We start from the raw sequence: 8,659 nt of genomic DNA on the forward strand, positions 1-8,659 counted from the left end.
AAGAGCAAGCAGGAGTGCTGTAAGTGGGGTGGAACAAAGAAGGGAAAGTTAGTGGCAGCTTTGAACCAGTGTCCTGACAATGACAGGATGAGGAGCTGCCTCTGGCCAGAGGTGCTGGAGAGACCTCTGGTGCTCAGGACATTTGACACTCAGCTATACACTGGCTGTGCAGTGGTCCCCTGATAGGACTGGGTCAACCCTTTTTTTTTCTTTAGATTTGGGTTTTCAAGAAATCTTCAGTGAACTTAAAATGTAATGTACTGAGAGCTGGTTCTGGTTACTCTCTCTCTCTAGCTCTTCTGAGGCAGAAGGCTGAATTACAACCACTGGCTTGGATGCCTCACAAAGACTTAGATGCCTTCTTGGAGTCCAAGTTCAGGAGTGGCCTCTTTTAATCCAGTGCTTCCAGACTGTAGTGTCTGCAGGGGAAGAACTTTGGTCATTGCAGCAGTGGTAGCATATTACCTTAGGAAGGCCTTGCTACAGGCTTCAGTGCTCTTGTCACATTGTACTAGTCCTATGTGACTCTCCAGGCAGTTGCCTGAGGCTGTTGTCCCTGCGTTCTCCACACTGCTGTGGAGGGCTCACCAGCAGAAGTCTGTCTGAATTGTAACAACAAACTGACTCCTCCCCCCTCAGTTTTGGGTTTGTCAGTTTTGCATGTATTTTGTTTGTCCTTCTAAAAGCAACATTGGAGCTTTAATTTGCAAGGAGGACAACCTGTTGAAATGCACTTCTTATAAAGGATATGATGACAGACCTTACTGAGGCCATAGAAACTCTAGCCTCTAGCTTCCCTCCCCACCAGCATGCAGAGTCTGAGGGCATCTGCACCTGCACACTGTAAGGACATATCCTACTAACCACTCCCCTGGAGCAGCTGAATGATAAGTCTGAGAAGCTACACATGGGCCATCACGCTGATCCAGCACAAGTGGAAAGCAGCTTGGGGACTGCTGGTGTGATCTGGCCTCTTGAGTCTCAAGACCTCTTTATCTTTCTTGTGGCAGGATTACTGCAGTGACTGGAGCCCCAAAGACACAGTCAGGCGAATGCAGAGGGGCAAGGTAAGGACTTGCCACAGCCACCTGCTTGCAGGAGACGGGATGTGGGTGATCCTAAACTGCTTTACATCTCCCTATGCTCCTGGCTGTTCCAGGAGCAGTGAGGGGATCTGTGTTGCTTGCAGCGTCTATCAGGGACAGTGCGCTGCCTGTCTGCTGCTTTGTTGGGTGGCAGTTCTGGGATCACACTAGCTCAGGAGCAGCAGGAGATCTTCAGGGTTTTGTTGTATCTTTTACTTGAGTTGTCCCCTCAGCTAGGCTCTGACAGGAGGTATCTGTACTGCTCTCTTCCTCTCTACCCTTTCTGCTCCTTGGAGCTGGGTTTATTGAAAAAATCTGAGGATGTGGAGCTTTACTTCCCTTCTTAGTTGGTGGCAGATGAAGGGGGGAAGACAGAAGCAGCCTTGGTTACACTGGAGCCGTAATCTTAGTCTCAGCTGCCTCAGTTTGCAGTGAGCACACAGGGAGCTTGTGGTTTTACTCTGAATGTGTCTCCTCAAAGGCTGAGGTGAACTAAAGGCTTGAGAGAGGCCACAATTATGGGGTAAGAAGAAGGGAGGAAGAGTTTAACAACTCTAATTTTCTGGTCTCTTCTGTGGAAAGGGCCCTGCAGAGTTCCCTTCTCCTGTCAGGGCTGGTGGCTTGTGGTGTGCAGGGAAGCCTTGCCTTGATACAAGGATGTTTGTGCTGAATGTACAATGTCTGCTGTCCTAGCCTGAGCAGTAAGGAGGGCTAACTCTGCAACCCTTGTGGACAGATTCCCAGGGATCATGCAGCATGTGGTTTCAGCTAAGTGAGAAGTTCTGTGCTGGTTGGAAGGGCAGTTATTCATGTTGCTGAAGTGCTCATGGGGGAAGAATAGGTAGTGCCTTGGGCATTGGTTCAGCCTGGGGATTGTCTGATGTCCCATATGCCTACTTATACCTCTGCTTTCTCCAGGTCTGCTCTCTAGAAAGATTTCGCTCCCTGCAGGACAAGCTGGTGCTCTTGGATGAAGCTGTGGCAGGGCATGATGGCAATGTCATTACAGCTGTGAGTCCTGCTGGGGCTATGTAGGGCTGGGACTTCCTGGGTGACGCCACAGAGTGTGGTTGTGTGAATGCAGTCAGTTGGCCACCTAATCTTGCAAGACAGGGGGCTGTCCTTTACTTAAAACCAAGACGTTACTGAAAAGTATCAAAGCTTAAGACTAGGAAGTTCCATATTCTTTTCCTGCTGGCTTCCCTGCCACTCTGCAGAATTAATGTCAGGTTAATAACAAGGAACCTGATCCTTCAGCCTTACAGATCTCTGCAGTAACTTCTTGATGGCCAAGGTTTAATCTGCTCATTGCAGCACAGAAGATTTGAGGGGCCTCTCCAGTTTATCTGGCTTCCAAAGCATCAGGCAGCAAATGAGACTGTGTCAGAGCTTCCCTCATCCATGTGTTTTAAGCCCTTGGATCTCTCATGGAAAGCTTTTTCTCTGTAAATCTTGGTCTCACGTATCTAAGCTCCAGAGTAGGAGCTTAGGCAGGCATCCAGGCAGCTGTGGCCCTGGCTCACTACTTGTCCTGTGTCTACTGAGTAGCAGAATTCAGTTCAGTGCTGTAAGAGCTGTGTCTTCAGAGGCCCTTTGCAAAAGCCTCCCCAAGCCTTGACCAGTCTGCTGTCTGTCTTAATCCTGGTGAAGACTGATCTGATCAGCTGAGAGCTGCCTCTCTGTGCTCACAGGTCCTGATATTCCTGAAACGGACGCTAAGGAGAGGTAAGTGTGACTGGGGCCAGGGTTTCTATAGTGTTTCTGTGTGGCTAGTTCTTTCACTGGGTGCAAGTCACAAATAGAGCATCTGGGGTATTGCTACTTTACTGAGCATGAAATATTTTTGCAGCGAGTGTAACATGGGAATGGGGGTGGTGTTGCCCATGAAGACCCCAGAAAGGAGATTTAAGCAGTGGTAAGTGGTGGTAGTGGTGATGGGTGAATCTAAATGAATCTGTAGGGGTAGCACACTGCTGTGAATTCAGCTGGCCACCTTGCGAACAGGCTTTTCTCCTGTGCTCTAGCCTCCAAGACTGTGCTTTTAGATGGAAAAAGGTTGTTTAATCCTGCCAATGACTTGCAACTCCATGAACCATGCTTAGCCCCCTCTGGCTTGGTAGTGCTAACTTACTTCACCCACCTGTACGTCTCTCTCTCTCTCTCTCTCCTGTAGAGATCTTGTTTCGGGAGCTGGAGGTGCGGCAGGTGGCCTTGTGTCATCTGATCCATTTCCTCAAAGAGACGGGTGAGCAGAAGTTGCTTCTGGATCTGCTCAGGTGAGGCTCTTCCCCAGCCTTGTGGCAGGGCTGAGCACACTTCTAGGAACCTGCCTCCAAGTTAATCCTTGCTCATTCCCTTTTGCAGGTTCCTAGACAGGACTGAGGAAGTTGCTGTGAGTATTCCCAGGAGCAGAAGCTTCCTTTCCTCAGTGAAGAAGGAGTGTAGTGAGCAGGGGGAGGCTGGCTGCAGGGTGTCTGGTAGTCAGGCGAGAGCTTTGCATCCTCTGGAGTTTTGCCCTCTGGAGTCCTGTATCTCCCAAATCCATGAGAACAGACTGTGCTGCTTTTCTCTTAAAAAAAGCTGTCCCAGTACCGGGAGCATTTGAACATCCAGGATGTAGAAAAAAGGAGGGAATTTCTGAAAGGCTGCATTGGGTAAGAAAAAATGCAAGAGGGTAGCAGGGTTCTGGGTGTTTCACAGGAAGTGGTAGTAAAGAAAATTAGACCTCTGTCACAGTACCACAGCTTATGTAGTTTGAGAGCTGATGTTGGTTTTGCCTCAGTGGGAGTGGGGTGTTGTGGACACAGTGTAGAACAGAGAGGAAGAATTTGTGGTGATCACTAGTCCAGCAGCTTTTGCTGCTTACTTGGAGGCAAAAATGCTTCAGGGACCTTCTGATCCTTGATCCTTCAGGCTGTGAAGGATGAAAGCTCAGATGCCTGACAACTTGAGGAAATTGGCAGCATCAGCTTTAGATTGTTCTGTGAGAGGTGCCACGTACCTTTTCCTTCTCTGGAGCCTGGCTAGGAGAGATCCAACTGAAACGGGCAGCAGGGCAGGAGTTTGAGTATTTACTAGCCACTCAGGCTGGGGAGAATGGGAGGTGTTCCCCGCATCTCTGTCTGTGGGGAGAAGTTTGATAAGAGAGGAGCATCCTTCTAAGTATACTGTGCTAAGAGCTGCTGACAGTGTCTCCTTCCTCCATGTCTGGCCAGGCTGCCGTTTTCAGCTGAGGATACCTCCCACATCCAAGACCATTATACCCTGTTGGAGCGACAGATCATCATTGAGGTATGAAATCTTCCCTGCTGGTTAGGAAATGACTGGGACTAGCTGCAAGATCTCTATCTGTCCCTAACTTCTACCACTGTGGATCTAACCAGCCTGCCTTGGCTGGTGTAGTTTAATTGTTATCCAAGCTGCTGTACCAGGCACATGTGTGAAATACCAGACCTGAGACTTCATGGCATGTTGAGGCTGTGCCTGTTAATTGCTCTCACAACACTCTCCCCAGGTCTCTACCCCGCAGCTAGGTCAGGCAATTGCTCTGGCTCATGTTCACCCTCTCTGTCTTCCTGTTTCCGCAGGCCAATGATCGGCACTTGGAGACGGCTGGGCAGTCCGAGATATTTCGGAAATATCCTCGCAAGGCTTCAATTCTCAACATGCCACTAGTGACCACCCTCTTCTATTCCTGTTTCTACCACTACACAGAGGCTGAGGTGAGGATGATGTGGGAGAAGAGAAGGGTTACATCTCATCCCTCTAGCCCTTGATATGCGGGTGGTTAAGCTGGGGCATGTTAAGCAAAGAAGGGGGAGGGAGATCATATTTCATCCCTCAGAGAGACCTAGAGGAACCCAGCTCCCCTTGTCCATCTGGGACCAGTTTGGAGTTTTCTTTTGTGCTCTAAGATGGGGCATTCAACCTGGGACAGCCTGTCAAGGAGCTGCCTCCTAGAAACCGCTGTCTTTTACTTCTGGCTCTAAGGAGCCAGAATTGGCCCTTAATTACATGAGACTGAGGTGTGTGATAGTAGTCTTGGAAGTGCTGGAGGTACACTAGTTGAGGATGTAGGGGAAACCAAACTAGAGAGCTAATGGTGTGGGATAGTTACTCTCTTCTGCCAGCTGTTTCCTCCTGTGGCACTGATATGTGCAAAAAGCAGCAAAAACTTGGGGGCATTCATCCTGTGGGTGGCAAATGCCTTGCAACAGGTGTCTGAACCTCTCCTGTGGCCTGCCCTGCTGAGTTTGCACTGACTTGTTTGCTTTCTCTAGGGAACGTTCAGCAGCCCGACCAACCTGAAGAAAACATTTAAGGTACATGAGTCTCCTGCTGTTGTGGCAGCACTAGCTGAAAATGTGGGCAGCCAAACTGTATTTAGCGAGGGGGCTGGGTAGGAGAAGTTTGAGGGGCTCAGCACTGAGATAGGGCGGGGGGCATGGCATCCTCCTTTAGCAGGGCCATTCTGGAGGCTTAGAAAGGTAAGTGGGAGCCGTGTGGAGGCTTTCACTGGGTGCACCCTGGCTGCAGCAGCACTTACAAATCCACACCTCCTGCCCTCTGCAGCACCGGCCCTGGCCTCAGAGAGCATCTCACCTAATTTCCTGGCTGTTGGTTTGGGCCCTGACAGGGTTGGGGGCAGATGCCATTCCTATCCAACCCTCGCAGGCCTTCTGAGCCGTGCTAGCGCTCAGACTGCAGCTTTCTGCCTTGCAGATTCCTGATAAGCAGTATGTGCTGACTGCCCTGGCTGCCCGTGCCAAGCTGCGAGCCTGGGATGATGTGGATGCCCTCTTCACCACCAAGGTGAGCTGCAGAAAGCCTTGCTGGGGACTCAGTTTCAAGTGCTGATATCTGCTACTGATAGCTGGCTTGTTCTGGAGTTACCGGACAGACTGGTTTTATTTCAGCAGGGCCCAGTACCTCTGCTGCAGGGTGCTGCAATTCCTCCTCTCCCTGCCCCTGCTGGGCCTGGCTTGGCTGCAGCAACAAGGTCAGAGAAGGGTTACCAAAGGGTTTGCAGCCACCGCATGAAGGGTTCTGCCAGTGGTGCACGTGGTGGCTGGTGGCGTACATTGCTGGCACTGGGGAAAAACATTTTCTTGTAGCTGGAGGGATTGCCCTTTAGGATTAATATAGGGTTCGGCTCTCATTTCAGAACTGGCTGGGCTACACCAAGAAGAAGGCACCTATTGGCTTCCACAGGGTGGTGGAGATCTTGCAGAGGAACAATGCTCCTGTGCAGGTGAGCAAGGAACCGCTGCTTATGTCCTCCTGCTCTTCATTGGGATTTCGGATGTGAATGATACCCCAAGTGAGCTGCTTCCTAGCTGGGAGTGGGAGAACAGCTTGCTGAGCTGCTGGCTCTGCCGGGTGGGTGCAGCACTCAGCTGAGTGACCCATGCACCCACAGCAAGTGTGGGTGTTAGTGAGGGCTGGCTCTGAGGTATGACTGCAGGAGGGACAGCGGGCCTAGAGTTGTCTGAGAGCTCTCTCCCCACAGTGCATTGCTGCCACTGTTTGCTACATTAGTTTTTTTTACGCTTAATCTGCCTGGCAATGGTTAACCCAATCCATAGGAACAAGGTAGCCTAGGACTCTGAGCTTTGTGAGGAGAGCTTTATTGCCTCTGGGGTCCTGAGCAATCTTGTCCTGGTCACTTGCTGCCTTAGGAAGGAAGGGGTCAAGTCTGTGTGACCAGCAACCTTGAAAGGTTTTGTGACTGGGGTGAGAGAACAAGGCAGGGGGTACCTGCAGAAGGGAGCTGAGACACTCTTCCTTCCCTCGCAGGTGCTGCAGGAGTACGTGCGCCTGGTAGAGGATGTGGAGACACGGTTGAACCTCGCCACCAAATACAAGTGCCATGATGTTGTCATTGAGGTAGGTATCTGCTGTGTGTGGGAAGAGATGGTACAAGAGTCTGCTTTTTCTCCCTAGCTTTCCCATGCTCTGGCATGTGCCTGGTGTGGTTTGTTTATCCCTGTGGCCTGGGAGCAATGATATGGTTCCCAGTAGAAGCAAAGTGAGCCAGGAGAGTGTCTCCTAGTGTTTGTGCTGTGAAATTGTGCTCTGGTTGGAACTTGAGGGGGGATTGAAGAGTTGCCCTGCTCATCTACAGGGCACCATCTAACTGTGGAAGTGTCCTCTTCACTCAGCTGGGTGCTGGTTTTGCTGTTTATCTAGACGTACAAGGATCTGAAGGATCGCATCCAGCTGACAGCATATAAATGTAAGGTGGAGCGAGGCTCTGCAGAAGAAGAGAAGATAAACAGCATTCTCAACAACATGGTAAGAAACGCCTACTTTTTCTTCCAGAGACTCTCATCAGAAATGGTCAGATTAGGTATAAGGTCATGGCTGTCCTACATACTTTTTATCCCTGCTGGATAGCTAATCTTATGTTTGGGGTTGCATTCAGTGTAGGAAGGAAGGGTGAAACTGATAGAAATAGCACCCTCTGGCCATAGTTATCCTTGTCAGGGATTGTGTCTCTCTAACTTGGCCCCTGAGGGGTCTGTGGTCAGCGCTGATGTTAGTCATGTCTCATTCTCTTTTAGCAAATCCGATGGAAGAACTGAGCACCTGTGAAGCAGCCTGATGGGCCGTTGCATTGCCAGTGAAAAAGGAAACCACAAAACCCAGTCCAGTGCCAACAGAACAGCTCTGTTACTACTCATTGCATGATCAGCGTTCGTCCGTGACAGTGGGTGCCCGTGGCTTGTTGGACAGGGGCATTCAGGCTAGTCGAAGGCAGCTGCTCCAATGTAGCCAGCAAAACCACAGTACTGATCCACCAAGACTGATTCTTTTTGGAATCTGATTCTCTTTGACTTGGCTGTAAGCCAGGTATCACTTTTGTTTATGGAGGGAAGTTGCTGGGCAGAGCAAGGTTATGTCGGCTCTGGGTGGTGCCTGGGCTTATTTTCACAAGAGGAACAGGTCAGTCACACTTGTGGATCTCTCCACCAGGGAGAGTAACCAGTACCTGTAACACTTAAGCTGGCTTGGGTATCACCAGTCATGGCTGTGGCTGGAGTAAAGCCTACTCGACTGTGTTCTCCCTGTGTCAGAGTGTGTTGGGGGAAAGGACCAGCTGTACCTTAAAGCTTATTTTTGTTGGTTTGCTCTGGCTTACCCTAGGAAAGGAGTTGTTGTGAGAACTCCTGCAGAGAGCCAGGACAGCAGCTTGTGCCAGTATCCTTATGCTGGCACTCTGCAGCTCTTGGAAGATCCCTTTATCAGGGAAGAACAGGCACCTAGTGTGGAGCTGGTCAGAGCCCTGCTGGGTTGGATGGAGAGCAAGGAGGGACCTCTCAGCTGGCACAAACCTGCTGGCCCCAGCAGCTCTTTTCTCTGAGAGTGTTATGCCAGGAAGGATTGAATTGCACTTTCTCAGAAACACAACTCCTCAGGCAACTGCTGGCTTCATCCTTCCAGACCTCACTTCAATTCCTTAAATAAAGCTGTCTCTTTCTCCTTGGGCTGTTTATTTCCTTCCCACACTGAGCACTTTGTCACTCTGTGTGCTAATCCTGAGTAATTTCACAGAATCACTAGGTTGGAAAGGA

The 8,659-nt window shown here is 50.2% G+C and overlaps 1 protein-coding gene across 1 annotated transcript in view; it reads left to right on the plus strand.

Moving 5' to 3' along the window:
* VIPAS39 (VPS33B interacting protein, apical-basolateral polarity regulator, spe-39 homolog) overlaps positions 1-7,926 on the plus strand; it is a 13,221-nt gene extending 5,295 nt beyond the window's left edge. The window contains exons 6-19 of the mRNA XM_010288252.1: positions 1,011-1,067; positions 2,004-2,096; positions 2,777-2,810; positions 3,259-3,361; positions 3,450-3,477; positions 3,666-3,739; positions 4,301-4,376; positions 4,673-4,807; positions 5,366-5,407; positions 5,808-5,897; positions 6,250-6,336; positions 6,882-6,971; positions 7,275-7,379; positions 7,649-7,926. Of these exons, the coding sequence (XP_010286554.1) occupies positions 1,011-1,067; positions 2,004-2,096; positions 2,777-2,810; positions 3,259-3,361; positions 3,450-3,477; positions 3,666-3,739; positions 4,301-4,376; positions 4,673-4,807; positions 5,366-5,407; positions 5,808-5,897; positions 6,250-6,336; positions 6,882-6,971; positions 7,275-7,379; positions 7,649-7,669 (1,035 nt within the window). The 3' untranslated portion in view covers positions 7,670-7,926. The remainder of the gene's footprint in view (positions 1-1,010; positions 1,068-2,003; positions 2,097-2,776; positions 2,811-3,258; positions 3,362-3,449; positions 3,478-3,665; positions 3,740-4,300; positions 4,377-4,672; positions 4,808-5,365; positions 5,408-5,807; positions 5,898-6,249; positions 6,337-6,881; positions 6,972-7,274; positions 7,380-7,648) is intronic.
* Positions 7,927-8,659: the final 733 nt, after the last annotated feature.

This window comes from Phaethon lepturus, unplaced genomic scaffold (genome assembly GCF_000687285.1).
Source record: "Phaethon lepturus isolate BGI_N335 unplaced genomic scaffold, ASM68728v1 scaffold28325, whole genome shotgun sequence".
In the NCBI taxonomy this organism is placed as follows: Eukaryota; Metazoa; Chordata; class Aves; order Phaethontiformes; family Phaethontidae; genus Phaethon; species Phaethon lepturus.